At 48.0% G+C, this 22,500-nt stretch overlaps 1 protein-coding gene across 1 annotated transcript in view; it reads left to right on the top strand.

Annotated features, from left to right (window-relative positions):
• Positions 1-22,500, top strand: part of LOC112240893 (vacuolar protein sorting-associated protein 13B) — a 407,100-nt gene that overhangs the window by 118,334 nt on the left and 266,266 nt on the right. Inside the window, 3 exon segments of the mRNA XM_042318131.1 lie at positions 4,367-4,435; positions 5,974-6,325; positions 7,408-7,525. Of these exon segments, the coding sequence (XP_042174065.1) occupies positions 4,367-4,435; positions 5,974-6,325; positions 7,408-7,525 (539 nt within the window).

Raw genomic sequence — 22,500 nt, 5'->3', positions numbered from 1 at the left:
TCCTGTCTTGTACCGATAAGCTGAACAGACGTACGGTGTTGGTCCGACCCGTCAGCAAACAGGACTCCTTCAGCCACCTCTCTGGCTTCGTTCCGCCTGTAAGAACCGTTTCCTCTTCAGCTGTCTGAGTTCTCATCAACCTTGGTCACAGTGGGCTTTTTACCCAACTAGCCCGTTTAACTCTCATCATGCAGTGCCATCCCAGAAGCCAATCAGGTTATGATATGGGAACGTCACATCCCGTAAAGACTCAGACTGAACTCTGTCTTAATGTTCCTGTTCACCCGTACCTAGTCGCTACAATCAGGACTTTCAAGTGGACTAAATCGACCTCAGGAGGGCGGGTGATGCGAATCATCACCTGTACAGGGAGTAATAACTCCAGTTACATCCTGGTCCTGAGGGTTAGAGGTCAAATCTCTCCTCCATAGATTGGTTGTAAATTCAACCTGTTGTTCATACGATAAGTACGAAGGCCTACACAATGGCCAATGAGGTATTCAACCTGTTGTTCATACGATAAGTACGAAGGCCTACACAATGGCCAATGAGGTATTCAACCTGTTGTTCATACGATAAGTACGAAGGCCTACACAATGGCCAATGAGGTATTCAACCTGTTGTTCATACGATAAGTACGAAGGCCTACACAATGGCCAATGAGGTATTCAACTTGTTGTTCATACGATAAGTACGAAGGCCTACACAATGGCCAATGAGGTATTCAACCTGTTGTTCATACAATAAGTACGAAGGCCTACACAATGGCCAATGAGGTATTCAACCTGTTGTTCATACGATAAGTACGAAGGCCTACACAATGGCCAATGAGGTATTCAACCTGTTGTTCATACAATAAGTACGAAGGCCTACACAATGGCCAATGAGGTATTCAACTTGTTGTTCATACGATAAGTACGAAGGCCTACACAATGGCCAATGAGGTATTCAACTTGTTGTTCATACGATAAGTACGAAGGCCTACACAATGGCCAATGAGGTATTCAACCTGTTGTTCATACGATAAGTACGAAGGCCTACACAATGGCCAATGAGGTATTCAACCTGTTGTTCATACGATAAGTACGAAGGCCTACACAATGGCCAATGAGGTATTCAACTTGTTGTTCATACGATAAGTACGAAGGCCTACACAATGGCCAATGAGGTATTCAACCTGTTGTTCATACGATAAGTACGAAGGCCTACACAATGGCCAATGAGGTATTCAACTTGTTGTTCATACGATAAGTACGAAGGCCTACACAATGGCCAATGAGGTATTCAACCTGTTGTTCATACGATAAGTACGAAGGCCTACACAATGGCCAATGAGGTATTCAACCTGTTGTTCATACGATAAGTACGAAGGCCTACACAATGGCCAATGAGGTATTCAACCTGTTCTCCATGCGTTCAGTGATGAACCATCTTTATCGTCCAAGGTTGATGAAAGCCCAAACTCTTGTGATTGATGTGGAAAAGAGCTCAACTTTTTCTTGGAATTTCTTCTTATCTCTTAACCAATCGCCTTCCTCGTAATTTAACGGCATTTTCTTTCACTTGTATTGTGAAATTTGAAATATTTTCGTCGGTAATGAATTAGTGCAAATCAACCGTTAAGATTGTTAACAGTAGATAGATGTTGCTTGTAAATCAGAGATGTTATTTAACTTTGAATTTACTTCCTTGTTGACAAGAGGTACGGCCCTCCAGAAGACGCCTGGTCTCCTCTACGGAGTTACACTAGTTTAATTTAGAGACCAGACAGATATATTGATGTATTTTTAGCTTCAGCGTGGCTAACTGCATCAGGCTGTTAGATACAATCACATACAGTACAGGCCTGGGATCAGTCACATACAGTACATGCCTGGGATCAGTCACATACAGTACAGGCCTGGGATCAGTCACATACAGTACAGGCCTGGGATCAGTCACATACAGTACAGGCCTGGGATCAATCACATACAGTACAGGCCTGGGATCAGTCACATACAGTACAGGCCTGGGATCAGTCACATACAGTACAGGCCTGGGATCAGTCACATACAGTACAGGCCTGGGATCAGTCACATACAGTACAGGCCTGGGATCAGTCACATACAGTACAGGCCTGGGATCAGTCACATACAGTACAGGCCTGGGATCAGTCACATACAGTACAGGCCTGGGATCAGTCACATACAGTACAGGCCTGGGATCAGTCACATACAGTACAGGCCTGGGATCAGTCACATACAGTACAGGCCTGGGATCAGTCACATACAGTACAGGCCTGGGATCAGTCACATACAGTACAGGCCTGTTAGACAGTCACATACAGTACAGGCCTGGGATCAGTCACATACAGTACAGGCCTGGGATCAGTCACATACAGTACAGGCCTGGGATCAGTCACATACAGTACAGGCCTGGGATCAGTCACATACAGTACAGGCCTGGGATCAGTCACATACAGTACAGGCCTGGGATCAGTCACATACAGTACAGGCCTGGGATCAGTCACATACAGTACAGGCCTGGGATCAGTCATATACAGTACAGGCCTGGGATCAGTCACATACAGTACAGGCCTGTTAGACAGTCACATACAGTACAGGCCTGGGATCAGTCACATACAGTACAGGCCTGGGATCAGTCACATACAGTACAGGCCTGGGATCAGTCATATACAGTACAGGTCTGGGATCAGTCACATACAGTACAGGCCTGGGATCAGTCACATACAGTACAGGCCTGGGATCAGTCACATACAGTACAGGCCTGGGATCAGTCACATACAGTACAGGTCTGGGATCAGTCACATACAGTACAGGCCTGGGATCAGTCACATACAGTACAGGCCTGGGATCAGTCACATACAGTACAGGCCTGGGATCAGTCACATACAGTACAGGCCTGGGATCAGTCACATACAGTACAGGCCTGGGATCAGTCACATACAGTACAGGCCTGGGATCAGTCACATACAGTACAGGCCTGGGATCAGTCACATACAGTACAGGCCTGGGATCAGTCACATACAGTACAGGCCTGGGATCAGTCACATACAGTACAGGCCTGGGATCAGTCACATACAGTACAGGCCTGGGATCAGTCACATACAGTACAGGCCTGGGATCAGTCACATACAGTACAGGCCTGGGATCAGTCATATACAGTACAGGCCTGGGATCAGTCACATACAGTACAGGCCTGTTAGACAGTCACATACAGTACAGGCCTGGGATCAGTCACATACAGTACAGGCCTGGGATCAGTCACATACAGTACAGGCCTGGGATCAGTCACATACAGTACAGGCCTGGGATCAGTCACATACAGTACAGGCCTGGGATCAGTCACATACAGTACAGGCCTGGGATCAGTCACATACAGTACAGGCCTGGGATCAGTCACATACAGTACAGGCCTGGGATCAGTCATATACAGTACAGGCCTGGGATCAGTCACATACAGTACAGGCCTGTTAGACAGTCACATACAGTACAGGCCTGGGATCAGTCACATACAGTACAGGCCTGGGATCAGTCACATACAGTACAGGCCTGGGATCAGTCATATACAGTACAGGTCTGGGATCAGTCACATACAGTACAGGCCTGGGATCAGTCACATACAGTACAGGCCTGGGATCAGTCACATACAGTACAGGCCTGGGATCAGTCACATACAGTACAGGTCTGGGATCAGTCACATACAGTACAGGCCTGGGATCAGTCACATACAGTACAGGTCTGGGATCAGTCACATACAGTACAGGCCTGGGATCAGTCACATACAGTACAGGCCTGGGATCAGTCACATACAGTACAGGCCTGGGATCAGTCACATACAGTACAGGCCTGGGATCAGTCCGTTTGACCAGAGCCCTATGGACCCAGTAGTGCACTACATTAGACCAGAGCCCTATGGACCCAGTAGTGCACTACATTAGACCAGAGCCCTATGGGCCCAGTAGTGCACTACATTAGACCAGAGCCCTATGGACCCAGTAGTACACTACATTAGACCAGAGCCCTATGGGCCCAGTAGTGCACTACATTAGACCAGAGCCCTATGGACCCAGTAGTGCACTACATTAGACCAGAGCCCTATGGGCCCAGTAGTGCACTACATTAGACCAGAGCCCTATGGGCCCAGTAGTGCACTACATTAGACCAGAGCCCTATGGACCCAGTAGGGGCTTTATGAGTGTGGTATTGTTGTATCAGTAGACTGTTCATAGGAAGTGTTACCTTAAAGCTCTAGTCTTTGACTGGAGATTCTCCATTGTAGTCCAGGAGTTGGGTTAATGTGTCTCAGTTAGTGTTTATGTGGTGTTCCACTGTGAACCTGTTGTCTCCACCTCCCCACCAATCAGACAGCAGCCAAGGTCCTGGAGGTTTCCTCCCACCAGCAGCACGGATTCCTGTCCATCACATACACCCAGGTTACAATTATTATTACAATAGTTATTATTGTTGTTTATATTATTATGTATTAATTATTATTATAGATTAATTATTATATATTCATTATAATTATTATTTATTATTATTATTATAGATTAATTATTATTATATATACATTATAAGTATTATTTATTATTATTAATAATTATTAGTATATATTCATTATAATTATTATTTATTATTATTATTATAGATTAATTATTATTATTAATAATTATTATTATATATTCATTATAATTATTATTATTATTATTATTATTATAGATTCATTATTATTATTATTATAGATTCATTATAATTATTATTTATTATTATTATTATAGATGTATTATTATTATTAATTATTATTATATATTCGTTATAATTATTATTAATTATTATTATTATTATTATATATTTCATTATTATTATTATATATTCATTATTATTATATATTCATTATTATTATTATTATATATTCAGTATTATTATTATTATTATTATTATATATATATTATTATGATTATTATTATATATTCATTATTATGATTATTATTATATATTCATTATTATTATTATATATTCATTATTATTATTATATATTCATTATAATTATTATTTATTATTATTATTATAGATTAATTATTATTATTAATAATTATTATATATTCATTATTATATATTCATTATAATTATTATTTAGTATTGTTATTATTATTATTATATATTCATTATTATTATTATTATTATATATTCATTATTATTATATATTCATTATTATTATTATTATATATTCATTATTATTATTATATATTCATTATTATTATTATTATTATATATTCATTATTATTATTATATATATTCAGTATTATTATTATTATATATTCATTATTATTATTATATATTCATTATTATTATTATTATATATTTATTATTATTATATATTCATTATTATTATTATTATATATATATTCATTATTATTATTATATATTCATTAGTATTATTATTATTATATATTCATTATTATTATTATATATTCATCAGTATTATTATTATTATATATTCATTAGTATTATTATTATTATATATTCATTATTATTATTATTATTATATACATTTCATTAGTATTATTATTATTATATATTAATTATTATTATTATTATATATTCATATTATATATTCAATTATTATTAGTATCAGAAGTATCATTAGTATTATTATGTATTCATTGGTATTATTATTATATTATTAGTATTATTATCGTTATATATTCATTATTATGTATGCATTGGTATTATGTATTCATTGGTATTATTATGTATTCATTAGTATTATTATGTATTCATTAGTATTATTATGTATTCATTCATTGTGTTATGCATTATTAGTAGTATTATATATTCATTAGTATTAATATTATTATAATTATGTGTTCATTAGTATTATTATGTATTCATTAGTATTATTATGTATTCATTATTATTACTAGTAGTAGTAGTAATATAATGTATTTATATAAATATGACCTTCCCCCAGGCGGTCACCAGAAACGTCCGCCACAAGTTGACCACGCGGCTGGAACGACCGGATCCTCGCGGGACCCAGCGGCTGACGGAGGGCCCGGCTGACGGGTCTCCCCACTACCTGAGAGAGATCCTGCTGACCGCCCAACCTTTTGACCTTGTCCTCTCCTGTCCCTTACTGGCCACCGTAGCCGGGGTGTTCCACGCCTCGCTGCCACGACGATACCGGGACCTCGGCAAAACGGCGGGCCAGCCGATGAGAAGTCACGCCCTGACGTCGCGCAGCCTGCCGCTGATATATGTCAACACATCAGTGATCAGGGTGTTTTGTCCCTGGAACCCGGACGGACAGGACAGACACACAGGTAAGACTGGACAGACAGCACAGGCAGGACAGACACACAGGTAAGACTGGACAGATAGGACAGACACACAGGTAAGACTGGACAGACACACAGGTAAGACTGGACAGACACACAGGTAAGACTGGACAGACTGGACGGACAGGACAGACAGGACAGACCGGACAGACAGGACAGACACACAGGTAAGACTGGACAGACAGGACAGACTGGACGGACAGGACAGACTGGACAGACACACAGGTAAGACTGGACAGACACACAGGTAAGACTGGACAGACTGGACGGACAGGACAGACCGGACAGACACAGACAGGTAAGACAGGACAGACCAGACAGACAGGACAGACAGGTAAGACTGGACGGACAGGACAGACCGGACACACAGGACAGACACACAGGACAGACTGGACAGACAGGACAGACTGGACACAGGTAGGACTGGACAGACACACAGGTAGGACTGGACAGACTCGACAGACCGGACAGACAGGACAGACAAACAGGTAAGACTGGACAGACTGGACAGACCGGACAGATAGGACAGACACACAGGTAAGACTGGACAGACTGGACAGACTCGACAGACAGGACAGACACACAGGTAGGACTGGACAGACTGGACAGACAGGACAGACAGGACAGACACACAGGTAGGACTGGACAGGCAGGACAGACTGGACAGACTGGACAGACAGGACAGACAGGACAGACAGGACAGACTGGACAGACTGGACTGGACAGACCGGACAGACTGGACAGACAGGACAAACTGGACAGACAGGACAGATAGGACAGACTGGACAGACAGGACAGACCGGACAGACCGGACAGACAGGACAGACAGACAGACAGGACAGACAGGACAGACTGGACAGACCCTCCTGTAGGTTTTAACTCCAACCCTGTTCCTGGAGAGAGACCCTGCTGGAGGTTTTAACTCCAACCCTGTTCCTGGAGAGAAACCCTCCTGTAGGTTTGTGTCTCCCAGAACCCCAGCTGAGGAGAGAGAGAGAGGACACTCTGGTACTGAAGTATATATGGTCTGTCTGGGTCTGATACCCTCCGTGTGTTGTGTCTCCCAGAACCCCAGCTGAGGAGAGAGAGAGAGGACACTCTGGTACTGAAGATAGGATCTGTCAGCGTGGCCCCTCAGGCAGATAACCCTCTGACCAGAACCGTGCTGCGCAAGGACATCTACCAGTGAGTCTATTCTACTACTCTCCTCCTTCCTTTCTCCTGTCCTCCTCCCTCTCTTTTCCACTTCTCTCTTTCCTCTCCTATCCTCCTCCTCTCTCCTCTCCTCCCTCTCTCCTATCCTCCTCCCTCTCTCCTCTCCTTTCCTCCTCCCTCTCTCCTATCCTCCCTCTCTCCTCTCCTTTTCCTCCTCCCTCTCTCTCCTCCCTTTCCTCCTCCCTCTCTCCTCCACTCCTCCTCTCCACTCCTCTTCTCCTCCTCTCCACTCCTCCACTCCTCCCCCTCCCCCTCCCTCTCTCCTCTTCTCCTCTCCTGACATATCCTCTCTCCACCACACACAGCCAGCTGACCACAATCTGTTTTAAACTCTAAATGAGTCTGGTCTCATACGTCAAGTCACGCTCCGTAACGTCTCCATGAGACGAGACCAGGGAGCAGTCTTTCTCCTGATGGGGGAGACGGGGTGAGGCGTGGGCAGACACAGACGGGTGAGTGTCGTGGGGAGGAGGGTGAGAGTCAGATGGGAGAGGGGTGAGAGTCGGGGGGAGGAGGGGGAGTCAGATGGGAGAGGGGTGAGTGTCGGGGGAGGAGGGGGAGTCAGATGGGAGAGGGGTGAGTGTCGGGGGAGGAGGGGGAGTCAGATGGGAGAGGGGTGAGTGTCGGGGGAGGAGGGGGAGTCAGATGGGAGAGGGGTGAGTGTCGGGGGGAGGGGGGAGGGGGAGAGGGTGGGGGGGGGAGGAGGGGTGAGTGTCGGGGGAGGAGGGGGAGTGTTGGGGGGGGGGGAGGGGGAGTGTCGGGGGGAGGAGGGGTGAGTGTCGGGGGAGGAGGGGTGAGTGTCAGGGGGAGGAGGGGTGAGTGTCGGGGGAGGAGGGGTGAGTGTCGGGGGGGGGTGAGGAGGGGGGGAGTGTCGGGGGAGGAGGGGGAGTGTCGGGGGAGGAGGGGTGAGAGCGCCACATTGTGGTCTGTCAGGTTCCCGTGGCAACGATGAAGGAACGTTCTTCTGAGTGACACGTTGCAGGTCTCCTCGGTAACACTCCACTGTTAATTACAACAGGCCCCAGATCAGCCCAAGTGGTGATGAGTCTCACATGGCACCTTATGCACTACAAAGTGCACTACTTTTGACCAGAGCCCGTAGGATCCACAGTGGACAGGGAATAGTGTGCTATTTTGGGACATACCCCTCTACACTGCCATGTGAGGGAAAGCTGTGAATGAAGGGGAATATTCTGAAACAAACACATTTTGTTGACAAAAGAGATCTGTAGTGATCTGGCTTGTGTCATGACTGTGTGGAAACCACATCAATGGGCCATTGGCAGAGAGAGGGATGGATGGGGAGGGAGGGAGGGAGCATAGGGAGGAGAGAGAGAGGGAGGGAGGGAGAGAGGGAGGGATGGAGCAGAGGGTGGAGGGAGGAGAGGGAGGGGGAGAGGAGAGAGGAGAGGGAGGGGGAGAGAGAGGGAGGGGGAGAGGAGGGAGGGAGGGAGGGAGCAGAGGGAGGGATGGAGCAGAGGGAGGAGGGAGGGGGAGAGAGGGAGGGAGGGAGAGGGAGGGGGAGAGAGGGAGGGGAGAGGGAGGGAGGGAGCAGAGGGAGGGATGGAGAGAGGGAGGAGGGAGGAGAGGGAGGAGAGGAGAGGGAGGGGGAGAGGAGGGAGGGAGGGAGGAGAGGGAGGGATGGAGGGAGGGAGGAGAGGAGAGAGGGAGGGGGAGAGGAGGAGAGAGAGAGGGAGGGGGAGAGGGGGAGGGAGCAGAGGGAGGAGGAGGGGGGAGGAGAGAGGGAGGGAGCAGAGGGGGAAGGAGGGAGGGGGAGAGGGAGGGAGGGAGGGATGGAGAGGGAGGAGGGAGGAGAGGGAGGAGAGAGGGAGAGGGAGGGGGAGAGGAGGGAGGGAGGGAGGGGGAGGGATGGAGAGAGGGAGGGAGGGGGAGAGGGAGGAGGGAGGGGAGGAGAGAGAGAGGGAGGGGGAGAGGAGAGAGGGAGGGGGAGAGGGGAGGGAGGGAGGGAGGAGAGGGAGAGGGAGGGGGGAGGAAAGAGAGGAAGGGGGAGAGGGAGGGAGCAGATGAGGGAAGAGGAGAGGGGAGGGGGAGAGAGGGAGGGAGGGAGGAGAGGAGGGAGGGAGGGAGGGAGGAAAGAGAGGAAGGGGGAGAGGGAGGGAGCAGATGAGTGGAGGGAGGAGAGAGGGAGGGAGGATGAGGGAGGGGGAGAGAGAGGGAGGGAGCAGAGGAATGGAGGGAGGAGAGAGGCAAGAATAAAGGGAGGGAGCAGAGGGGAGAGGGGGAGGGAGGAGAGAGAGGGAGGGAGGGAAGAGGGGGGAGGGAGGGAGGGAGGAGGGAGGGAGGAATTGTCTGCCTGCCTGTAATGTTCTCTATATGAATGAGAGAGATATTCTGTGGGGGGTGCGTCTGTGTCTCTGTGTGGTGTCTGTGTGTGGGGGATATTCTGTGTGTCTGTGTCTGTGTGTCTGTGTGTCTGTGTGTCTGTGTGTCTGTGTCCGTGGGGTCTGTGTCTATTCTGTCTGTGTGTCTGTGTCTATGTGTGTCTGTGTCTGTGTCTGTGTGTCTGTGTGTCTGTGTCTATGTGTGTCTGTGTGTCTGTGGTCTGTGTCTATGTGTGTCTGTATGTCTGTGTCTATGTCTGTGTGTCTGTGTGTGTCTGTGTCTATGTGGTCTGTTTGTCTGTGTGTCTGTGTGTCTGTGTCTATGTGTGTCTGTGTGTCTGTGTGTCTGTGTGTCTGTGTCTCTGTGTCTCTGTGTCTCTGTGTCTCTGTGTCTGTGTGTGTCTGTGTGTCTGTGTCTCTGTGTGTCTGTGGGTCTGTGTCTCTGTGTCTCTGTGTGTCTGTGTGTCTGTGTGTCTGTATGTCTGTGTCTATGTGTCTGTGTGTCTGTGTGTCTGTGTCTCTGTGTCTCTGTGTGTCTGTGTGTCTGTGTGCCTGTGTGTCTGTGTGTCTGTGTGTCTGTGTGTCTGTGTCTGTCTGTGTATCTGTGTGTCTGTGTCTATGTGTGTCTGTGTGTCTGTCTCTGTGTCTGTGTCTCTGTGTGTCTGTGTGTCTGTGTGTCTGTGTCTCTGTGTGTCTGTGTCTCTGTGTGTCTGTGTGTCTGTGTCTCTGTGTGTCTGTGTGTCTGTGTCTCTGTGTCTCTGTGTGTCTGTGTCTGTGTGTCTGTGTGTCTGTCTCTGTGTGTCTGTGTCTATGTGTCTGTGTGTCTGTGTCTGTGTCTGTGTGTCTGTGTGTCTGTGTCTATGTGTGTCTGTGTGTCTGTGTCTGTGTGTCTGTGTCTATGTGTGTCTGTGTGTCTGTGTGTCTGTGTCTCTGTGTGTCTGTGTCTCTGTGTCTGTGTGTCTGTGTCTGTGTCTGTGTGTCTGTGTCTATGTGTGTCTGTGTGTCTGTGTGTCTGTGTGTCTGTGTCTATGTGTGTCTGTGTGTCTGTGTGTCTGTGTGTCTGTGTCTCTGTGTGTCTGTGTCTCTGTGTGTGTGTCTGTGTCTGTGTCTGTGTCTGTGTGTCTGTGTCTGTGTCTGTGTGTCTGTGTCTCTGTGTCTCTGTGTGTCTGTGTCTATGTCTCTGTGTCTGTGTGTCTGTGTGTCTGTGTCTCTGTGTGTCTGTGTGTCTGTGTCTGTCTCTGTGTCTGTGTGTGTCTGTGTCTCTGTGTCTCTGTGTGTCTGTGTCTCTGTGTGTCTGTGTGTCTGTGTGTCTGTGTGTCTGTGTCTCTGTGTGTCTGTGTGTCTGTGTCTGTGTGTCTGTGTCTCTGTGTGTCTGTGTATCTGTGTGTCTGTGTGTCTGTGTGTCTGTGTCTCTGTGTGTCTGTGTGTCTGTGTGTCTGTGTGTCTGTGTGATAATAATCATTATTATAAATGAAGCCTGGTAACATCAACATGTTTTTATGTTGTGTCTCCCTGGCAACCACCCACGTGTTGTTGATGTTTCTGTAACTGTTGCTGTGTCAGATGGGGAGAGACATAAACACATGGGAGGGAGGGAGGGAGGGAGGGAGAGGGGAGGGAGGGAGGGATACAGAGAGAGAGGAGGGAGGGAGGGAGGGGAGGGAGGGAGGGAGGGAGGGAGGGAGGGAGGGAGGGAGGGAGGGAGGGAGGGAGGGAGGGAGGGAGAGAGGGAGGGAGGGAGGGATAGAGAGGAGGGAGGGAGGGAGAGAGGGAGGGAGAGAGGGAGGGAGGGAGGGAGGGAGGGGAGGGAGAGAGGGAGGGAGGGAGGAGGGAGGGAGAGATGGAGAGAGGGAGAGGGAGGGAGGGAGAGAGAGAGGGAGGGAGGGAGGGGAGGGAGAGGGAGGGAGGGGGAGGGAGGGAGGAGGGAGAGAGAGGGGAGGGAGGGAAGGGGGGGGGGATGGAAGGAGAGAGAGAGGAGAGAGACAGGAGGAAGGAGAGAGAGAGGGAGAGAGAGAGAGGAGGAGGGAGAGAGGGAGGAGAGAGAGAGGAGGGAGGGGAGGAGGGAGAGAGAGGGAGAGAGAGGAGGGGGAGGGAGGGGAGAGAGAGGGAGGGAGGAGGGAGAGAGAGGAGAGAGACGGAGGGAGAGAGGGAGGGAGGGGAGGGAGAGAGAGAGAGAGGGGGAGGGAGGGAGGGGGGAGGGATACAGAGAGAGGAGGGAGGGAGGGATACAGAGAGAGAGAGGGAGGGAAGAGGGAGGGATGGAAGGAGAGAGAGATTGAGAGATAGAGAGAGAGGAGAGAAAGGGGAGAGACCCATAACTGTGAGTTGAGTAATGAGTGTCCTTGAACTGGACCCAGACCAGATAGACCTCATTGTGGATGGTTTGGTCGGGGATCTCCCTCTCCAGTCTCCAAACCAATCCTTCCCCTGCCTGCGTGTCAATAAAGGAAAATCCTGGCATGCAGCTTGGAGCCACAATATTGGAGCCCTGTAGTAGGAGCCCTGTTGTATCAGAGCCCTGTAGTGTTGGAGCCCTGTAGTGTCGGAGCCCTGTAGTATTGGAGCCCTGTAGTATCAGAGCCCTGTAGTATTGGAGCCCTGTAGAATCAGAGCCCTGTAGTGTCGGAGCCCTGTAGTATTGAGCCCTGTAGTATCAGAGCCCTGTAGTGTTGGAGCCCTGTAATTGGAGCCCTGTAGTATCAGAGCCCTGTAGTATTGGAGCCCTGTAGTATTGGAGCCCTGTAGTATAGGAGCCCTGTAGTAGCCCTGTAGTATTGGAGCCCTGTAGTATCGGAGCCCTGTAGTATCAGAGCCCTGTAGTATGGAGCCCTGTAGTATTGGAGCCCTGTAGTATAGGAGCCCTGTAGTATCGGAGCCCTGTCCCTGTAGTATTGGAGCCCTGTAGTAAAGGAGCCCTGTAGTATTGGAGCCCTGTAGTATTGGAGCCCTGTAGTATTGGAGCCCTGTAGTATTGGAGCCCTGTAGTATCGGAGCCCTGTAGTATCGGAGCAGAGCCCTGTAGTGTCGGAGCCCTGTATCAGGAGCCCTGTAGTATCGGAGCCCTGTAGTATTGGAGCCCTGTAGTATTGGAGCCCTGTAGTAGTATTGAGCCCTGTAGCCCCTGTAGTATCGGAGCCCTGTAGTATCAGAGCCCTGTAGTATCGGAGCCCTGTAGTATTGGAGCCCTGTAGTATAGGAGCCCTGTAGTATCGGAGCCCTGTAGTATCGGAGCCCTGTAGTATCGGAGTCCTGTAGTATCGGAGCCCTGTAGTATTGGAGCCCTGTAGTATTGGAGCCCTGTAGTATTGGAGCCCTGTAGTATTGGAGCCCTGTAGTATTGGAGCCCTGTAGTATCGGAGCCCTGTAGTATCGGAGCCCTGTAGTATCGGAGCCCTGTAGTATCGGAGCCCTGTAGTATCGGAGCCCTGTAGTATCGGAGCCCTGTAGTATTGGAGCCCTGTAGTATCGGAGCCCTGTAGTATCGGAGCCCTGTAGTATAGGAGCCCTGTAGTATCGGAGCCCTGTAGTATCGGAGCCCTGTAGCGGAGCCCTGTAGTATCGGAGTCCTGTAGTATTGGAGCCCTGTAGTATTGGAGCCCTGTAGTATTGGAGCCCTGTAGTAGCCCTGTGTATCGGAGCCCTGTAGTGTTGGAGCCCTGTGTTGGAGCCCTGTAGTATCGGAGCCCTGAGTATCGGAGCCCTGTAGTATCGGAGCCCTGTAGTATCGGAGCCCTGTAGTATCGGAGCCCTGTAGTATCGGAGCCCTGTAGTATCGGAGCCCTGTAGTATCGGAGCCCTGTAGTATCGGAGCCCTGTAGTATCGGAGCCCTGTAGTATCGGAGCCCTGTAGTATCGGAGCCCTGTAGTATCGGAGCCCTGTAGTATCGGAGCCCTGTAGACCCTGTAGTAGCCCTGTGTGTTGCCCTGGTGTTGGAGCCCTGTAGTATTGAGCCCTGTAGTATTGGAGCCCTGTAGTGTCCCTGTAGTATCGGAGCCCTGTAGTATCGGGCCCTGTAGGGAGCCCTGTAGTATTGGAGCCCTGTAGTAAATGAAGCTGTGGTTTGCAGTATATTTACCCAGTAGCAGACCGGATATGTGGCTCTGGGGAGAGACTAGGAGTCCACTTGAGTCCTCAGGAGGGCTCCTCAGGGGGGCATATCTAATGCATGTCATGTCATGTCTGTCTGTCTGTCTGTCTGTCTGTCTGTCTGTCTGTCTGTCTGTCTGTCTGTCTGTCTGTGTGTTTACATCTGAAACTGACTGATTTTTGTATCGTATGCGGGCAAGATCCTGTTGCTAGCCCGTAATTATGTTACGCACGCCTCTATGAAGAGGGAACGCAACACCCTGCTACAACTAAACTCTCTGTGAAGTGAAAAAGGTATGGACTGTAGGTGCAAGTAAGAATGACAACAGGCAGAATGTGGTACCGTTTACAAGGACTTTATTCCTTTACACGGTAATATGGGGAAAAGGGGCTGGACAGAACCAAAGCAAAGAAAGTAAATCTCAAAGCCCCCCTCTCCTATCTTACCTGCCTACCCACTACTTACCTAATTTAGCACCACCTGGTGCCCTAACCAAAATACAAGGGATGGTCCGCCCAGGTCTTACCTAGTGTGTCTAGACAGCGAATATGCTACGGGTATATGTATGCCCGCGGGCCTCTTGCCTAAGCACTCCCTAGGTGCCTTCCCCTTCCCCCTGGGAACAAATGAAACATGGGGGCTCATCCGGGATTCTTCCATTAAACCCACCGGACCCTGCTGCTCTGAGCTCTCTCTGTGGTTAGTGATTGAGGTGTGATGGTAGGTTGTGAGTTTGGATGACTTGTTTAGTTAGTGTTCAGTAGACTGCATTGTATAAGATGGCTGCATCAGCCATCTTATACATCTCCAAGTTTTTTGAAGCGCCCTCTATTGATTGTTTGAGGTTTCGTAAAGTAGACCTTTTAGCTATAGCTGACCATTATGGATTCGTTTTCCCTGCGAAAGCCCTAAAGGCTGAGCTTTTGGTGCTAGTTGGGGAGGGTTTAGTGAGAGAACGAATTCTCTCAATGCAAGGAGAGGAGACGGGTAGACCTTCCGATGCCAAGTCGGAGGACAGGGCGGAGGAAGGGGTTGCTCCTACCCCCTTTACATTGCCCCGATTTGACCCTTTGTCTTCTGCTTCGGGTCGTTCAGATGGGACTGCTAGGCTGAAGGTGAGGCTGGCTCGGTTAGAAATGGAGCAAAAAGATAAAGAGAGACAGATGACTTTTGAACTTGAAATTAGGAAAATAGAAGCTGACAAGGAGGTGAGGATCCGACAACTGGAGCTAGATGCTGGCTCCAGTGCGACTCCACAAGCTGCTCATCATCAAGCCCACTTCGATGTGAGTAAAAACATAGCTTTAGTCCCTCCATTCCGAGAGTCAGAAGTTGATTGTTATTTCTCTGCGTTTGAGCGTGTGGCCGCTGCGCTGCATTGGCCACTCGAGGTTTGGCCGCTCCTGTTACAATGTAAATTGTCTGGGAAACCCCAGGAAGTAGTAGCTGCTCTCTCCCTGGAAGACAGTTTACACTACGATATGGTTAAAACTACAGTGTTGCGGGCTTATGAGTTGGTGCCTGAAGCTTACAGGCAGCGCTTCAGGAACCACAAAAAAACGTCTCACCGTACATTTGTTGAATTTGCTAGGGACAAAGAGTCTCTGTTTAGTCGTTGGTGTTCAGCCAGCAAAGCTAACACCTTTGCTGATATTCGGGAGTTGATGCTGTTGGAGGACTTTAAAAGCAACCTCCCAGATAGACTTGTAGTTCATTTAAATGAACAGAAAGTGGTGACATTGGCCCAAGCAGCAGTGTTGGCAGATGAGTACGCTTTGACACACAAGACTGTCTTTGGTGCACCATGTTTTGAAGGCCGGACGATTACGTCATCAGTTCCTCGTTCAGTTCGCTTTTCCTCTAACAACCCTAAGCCTTTTCATGAAGTCTGTGAATGTTTTTACTGTCACCAAAAGGGTCACGTGATTGCGGACTGCCCAGTTTTGAAAAATAAACCGCAACAGTCCCAGTCACCGTCCCCAAAAATGAAAAGTTTGGGTTTAGTCAAGTCTTTGGATCGTCCATTGGATCGAGATATTGACTCAGCATTTGAGAAACCGGATCCTGTCTATGCTCCGTTTATCTCTGCCGGTTATGTTTCCTTAACAGGAGAACCAACTGATCAAAAGCCTATCCAAATCCTACGTGACACCGGGGCGGCGCAGTCAGTAATCATTACTGATGCTTTACCCTGGTCTCCTGAAATGTATTGTGGCTCACATGTCATATTACAGGGGATAGAGACAAAAACCGTACCTGTACCATTACACTGGGTCCACTTAGTGTCAGACTTGGTATCAGGACGTTTCCGTGTTGGTGTAGTGTCTACACTGCCAGTAAAAGGAGTCACATTGCTACTAGGGAATGATATTGCTGGTGGTAATGTCACTCCTGTGTTAGAGGTAGTAGACAACCTAGAAATCAGAACTACAGATGAGAAATTGGTTCAAGCATTTCCACATGTTTTTCCTGCTTGTGTGTTAACGAGGGCACAATCTCGCAAGCTAGGAGATGTGGTGGATTTGGCTAGTTCTATTTTTGAGAATGTTGAGGTAGAAGACAATGCACTGAGTATTCCTTCTGCATTGCCGACAAAGGCAGGGGAAAACGAAATCGCGCCCCAATTACATGACATTCTTTTGTCTGTCACCCCTGAGAAGGTGATTGAATGTCAAAAGAAGACACCAGTCTTCGCAAGTGTTTTGCTTCGGTAATTTCCATTGAGGAAGCTAAAACTAGAGAGACTGCCTACTTTATAGAAGCAGGAGTTTTCTGTCTGTCTCTCTGTCTCCCTGTCAGAACGCTGTGTTCCCGAGGGTTAAACCAGACTGACCATCTATTGGTCGTCAGAGTTTAAACACAGAGAGAGACGAATCAACAACTCCCTTTTTCTGATTGTCAGCTCTCCCCTTTAACAGACACACAGCCCGGTGGGCTTCGTGATCGACACTGTCAGCTCTCCCCTTTAACAGACACACAGCTGGGCCAGCTCGACACTCAGCTCCCTTTAACAGACACACAGCCCGGTGGGCTTCGTGATCGACACTGTCAGCTCTCCCCTTTAACAGACACACAGCCCGGTGGGCTTCGTGATCGACACTGTCAGCTCTCCCTTTAACAGACACACAGCCCGGTGGGCTTCGTGATCGACACTGTCAGCTCTCCCCTTTAACAGACACACAGCCCGGTGGGCTTCGTGATCGACACTGCCAGCTCTCCCCTTTAACAGACACACAGCCCGGTGGGCTTCGTGATCGACACTGTCAGCTCTCCCCTTTTTAACCAGAGTTATAAACACACACAGACAAACAGTTGTTTCAAGAGCGCTGTGCAACAACAACAATGACTCTCTTGAGCATCTAACTTAGACGTCTCTGATTGGGGAGGTCATGTGATACACTGTAATGCTCAGTAGCTGAGGTAAATAACATGTCCTTGTTTAGACATGTAACTCGGTAGGTCATTCCTGAGGAGAGAGAAACAGGCCCTATATCTCTCTCTCTGTATGGATGGAGGAAACAGGCCCCTATCTCTCTGTGTGGATGGAGGAAACAGGCCCTATATCTCTGTGTGGATGGAGGAAACAGGCCCTATATCTCTGTGTGTACGGATGGAGGAAACAGGCCCTCTATCTCTCTCTCTGTACGGATGGAGGAAACAGGCCCCTATATCTCTCTCTCTGTATCTCTCTCTCTCTCTGTACGGATGGAGGAAACAGGCCCTATATCTCTCTCTGTATAGATGGAGGAAACAGGCCCCTATATCTCTCTCTCTGTATAGATGGAGGAAACAGGCCCTATATCTCTCTCTCTCTCTCTCTACGGATGGAGGAAACAGGCCCTATCTCTCTCTCTCTCTCTCTCTCTCTGTACGGATGGAGGAAACAGGCCCTATATCTCTCTCTGTGTAGATGGAGGAAACAGGCCCCTATATCTCTCTCTCTCTACGGATGGAGGAAACAGGCCCTATATCTCTCTCTCTGTACGGATGGAGGAAACAGGCCCTATATCTCTCTCTGTGTAGATGGAGGAAACAGGCCCTATATCTCTCTCTCTGTCTCTGGAGGAAACAGGCCTCAATTCAATTCAATTCAAGGGCTTTATTGGATGGGAAACAGGCCCTAACATTGCCAAAGTAAGGATGGAGACAACAGGCAAAGTGAATATATAAAGTGAAAAACAACAAAAATTAACAGTAAACATTACTCTGTACAGATGGAAAACAGGCCCTAAATCATTACAAATGTCATATTATGGAGGAATACAGTGTTCTAACAATGTACAAATGGAAAGGAAACAGGCCCCTAATAAATAAGCATAAATATGGGTTGTATTTACATGGTGTTTGGCTTCACTGGTTCCCTTTGTACGGATGGCAAACAGGCCCTAATCTTGCTGCTGTGATGGCACACTGGCCCTATTTCTCTCCCAGTAGATATGGGAGTTTAAAAAGGCCCTAATTCTTTGTGGATCTGTGTATGGAGGGAAATATGCCTCTCTAATATGGTCATACATTGGGCAGGATGGAGGAAACAGCTCAGTTTCCACCTCATTTGTGGGAGTGAGCACATAGCCTGTCTTCTCTTGAGAGCCATGTCTGGCCTACGGTCTTTCTCAATCAAGGCTGTGCTCATGAGTCTGTACATAGTCAAGGCTTTCCTTAATTTTGGGTCAGTCACAGTGGTCAGGTAACTGCCGCTGTGTACTCTCTGTGTAGGGCCAAATAGCATTCTAGTTTCTCTGTTTTTTTCTGTTAATTCTTTCCAATGTGTTAGGTAGTTATCTTTTTGTTTTCTCATGATTTGTCTGGGTCTATCTCTGTCTGCTCTCTCTCTCTCTCTCTCTGTCTGGATGGAGGAAACTGGCCCTCTCTATCTCTCTCTCTGTCTGGATGGAGGAAACTCCCTGTCTCTCTCTCTCTGTCTGGATGGAGGAAACAGGCCCTCTCTGTCTCTCTCTCTGTTCTGGAGGAAACAGGCCCTCTCTCTCTCTCTGTCTGGAGGAAACAGGCCCTCTATCTCTCTCTCTGTGGATGGAGGAAACAGGCCCCTATATCTCTCTCTGTGGATGGAGGAAACAGGCCCCTATCTCTCTCTCTCTCTGTATAGATTGAGGAAACAGGCCCCTATATCTCTCTCTCTCTGTATAGATGGAGGAAACGTGCCCCTATATATCTCTCTCTGTATGGATGGAGGAAACAGGCCCCTATATCTCTCTCTCTCTGTGTAGATGGAGGAAACAGGGAAGGGTCGAGGAAGGAGGGAGGAGGAAAGGGTAGATGGAGGAGGGGAGGGGAGAGGGAGGAGGGAAGGGGAGAGGGAGGATGGGAGGGTAGAGGGAGGAGGGAAGGGTAGAGGGAGGAGGGGAGGGTAGAGGGAGGAGGGGAGGGTAGAGGGAGGAGGGAGAGGGAGGAGGGGGAGGGGAGAGGGAGGAGGGGAGGGTAGAGGGAGGAGGGGAGGGTAGAGGGAGGAGGGGAGGAGGGAAGGGTAGAGGGATGGGGGGGAGGGTAGAGGGAGGGAGGGGAGGAGGGAAGGGTAGAGGGAGGAGGGAAGGGTGGAGGGAGGAGGGAAGGGTAGATGGAGGGAAGGGAGGAGGGGAGGGTAGAGGGAGGAGGGGAGGGGAGAGGGAGGAGGGGAGGGTAGAGGGATGAGGGGAGGGAGGAGGGAGGCCGAGTGTAGCCAGAGTAAACAAGGGGTTTGTCAGTCAGTAAATGAAACACCTGGCTCTGGTTCCCCAGCAGAGATACATCACATCACTGTGACACTCACCATTAATGCTCCACTAAATTGTTTTAACAATGGGACTGCTCTTAGTGGAGTAAATCAAACATTCGTTTTTATTAAAAGTTCATTTCTGAATTTATGGTTTGAATCAGAGGAGTTTGTGTCTCAAGTCCAACAGACGATATTTGGAATAATCTTGAATATGTTTCTGGTGTTCAGAATGATTTTAGATGTTAATGTGAGGAGAAGTCAGAACAAAACCCCCAGAGAACTGATACATCTTCGAACAAAACCCCCAGAGAACTGATACATCTTTGAACAAAACCCCCAGAGAACTGAAACAGCTTTGAACAAACCCCCAGAGAACTGATACATCTTTGAACAAACCCCCAGAGAACTGATACATCTTTGAACAAAACCCCCAGAGAACTGATACATCTTTGAACAAAACCCCCAGAGAACTGATACATCTTTGAACAAAACCCCCAGAGAACTGATACATCTTTGAACAAAACCCCCAGAGAACTGATACATCTTTGAACAAAACCCCAGAGAACTGATACATCTTTGAACAAACCCCAGAGAACTGATACATCTTTGAACAAAACCCCCAGAGAACTGATACATCTTTGAACAAAACCCCCAGAGAACTGATACATCTTTGAACAAACCCCCAGAGAACTGATACATCTTTGAACAAACCCCCAGAGAACTGATACATCTTTGAACAAAACCCCCAGAGAACTGATACATCTTTGAACAAACCCCAGAGAACTGATACATCTTTGAACAAAACCCCCAGAGAACTGATACATCTTTGAACAAAACCCCAGAGAACTGATACATCTTTGAACAAACCCCCAGAGAACTGATACATCTTTGAACAAAACCCCAGAGAACTGATACATCTTTGAACAAACCCCAGAGAACTGATACATCTTTGAACAAAACCCCCAGAGAACTGATACATCTTTGAACAAACCCCCAGAGAACTGATACATCTTTGAACAAACCCCCAGAGAACTGATACATCTTTGAACAAACCCCCAGAGAACTGATACATCTTTGAACAAACCCCCAGAGAACTGAAACAGATTTTTTTTATTTAACTAGTCAGTTCAGAACAAATTCTTATTTACAATGGACGGCCTACCCCAGCCAAACCCGGACGACGCTGGGCCGATTGTGCTCCGCAATATGGGACTCCCAATCACGGCCCCGGTTGTGATACAGCCTGGAATCGAACCGGGGTGTCTGTAGTGACGCCTCTAGCGCTGAGATGCAGTGTCGTAGATCGCTACGACCCTCGGGAGCTTTGAGGTGGAAGGTTTTTATTCCTCCAGTTTGTTGTTGTAAATGTTTCTGTGTGGAAAGTCTTGATGGATATTCAGGTTTTCTCTCCGTCTACCGGCTGATATATTATGTAACGTATCAGATACCATGTGAGCTGGTTTCTCAGAGAAAGACAGAGAACGGCACATCCACTGTCATTACTAATCATTAGAAGAGTTGCTTTTGGTGTTTGTTGAGTGGCGTTTGCAGGAAGGGGAGATATGAGCCATTAAGCCGTGTGTCAGAGGGGGTTAGAGACCGTGTGTCAGAGATCTCTGTGTCGGCCTGCCTGTCATCCAATGAATGAGTCTACTCTAGTCAACTTCCTGCGTGCTGGAGGACAGGACACTTCTGGCTCTCTCTGGACTGGGATACTGGGGTTTCTCTTAGAGGGGGTTAGAGACCGTGTGTCAGAGATCTCTGTGTCGGCCTGTCTGTCATTCACTGAATGGTTCTACTTTAGTCAACTTCCTGTGGGCTGGAGGACAGGACACTTATGGCTCTCTCTGGACTGGGATACTGGGGTTTCTCTTAGAGGGGGTTAGAGACCGTGTGTTTTCTCTTAGAGGGGGTTAGAGACCGTGTGTTTTCTCTTAGAGGGGGTTAGAGACCGTGTGTTTTCTCTTAGAGGGGGTTAGAGACTGTGTGTTTTCTCTTAGAGGGGATAGAGACCGTGTGTTTCTTCTGGGGAGACAGTTCTCTGGGGGTTTCTCTAGAGGGGGTTAGAGACAGTGTGTTTTCTCTTAGAGGGGGTTAGAGACTGTGTTTCTGCTGGGGGTTTCTCTTAGAGGGGGATAGAGACAGTGTTTTTGGGGGGTTAGAGACTGCTGGGGGTGTTTTCTCTCTTAGAGGGGGATAGAGACCGTGTGTTTCTGCTGGGGTGTTTCTGTTTTCTCTTAGAGGGGGTTAGAGACTGTGTCTTTTCTCTTAGAGGGGGATAGAGACTGTGTGTTTTTCTCTTAGAGGGGATAGAGACAGTGTGTTTTTCTGCTGGGGGGTAGAGACTCTTAGGGTAGGGGGGATAGAGACAGTGTGTTCGCTCTTAGAGGGGGTTAGAGACAGTGTGTTTTCTTAGAGGGGGATAGAGACCGTGTGTTTTCTCTTCTTAGAGGGGATAGAGACTGTGTGTTTTCTCTTAGAGGGGGATAGAACCGTGTGTTTTCTCTTAGAGGGGATAGAAACCGTGTGTTTTCTCTTAGAGGGGTGTTTTCTCTTATAGAAATCGTGTGTTTTCTCTTAGAGGGGATAGAGACCGTGTGTTTTCTCTTAGAGGGGATAGAGACTGTGTTTTCTCTTAGAGGGGGATAGAGACTGTTTTCTCTTAGAGGGGGATAGAAACTGTGTTTTCTCTTAGAGGGGGATAGAGACTGTGTTTTCTCTTAGAGGGGGATAGAGACCGTATGTTTTCTTTTAGAGGGGGATAGAAACCGTATGTTTCTGTGTTCTGGTATCTGCTGACTT

Source organism: Oncorhynchus tshawytscha, unplaced genomic scaffold, assembly GCF_018296145.1.
Source record: "Oncorhynchus tshawytscha isolate Ot180627B unplaced genomic scaffold, Otsh_v2.0 Un_scaffold_6703_pilon_pilon, whole genome shotgun sequence".
Taxonomy (NCBI): Eukaryota; Metazoa; Chordata; class Actinopteri; order Salmoniformes; family Salmonidae; genus Oncorhynchus; species Oncorhynchus tshawytscha.
The sequence above is the reverse complement of the archived record's forward strand: the minus strand, read 5'-3'. Positions and strand labels throughout refer to the sequence as shown.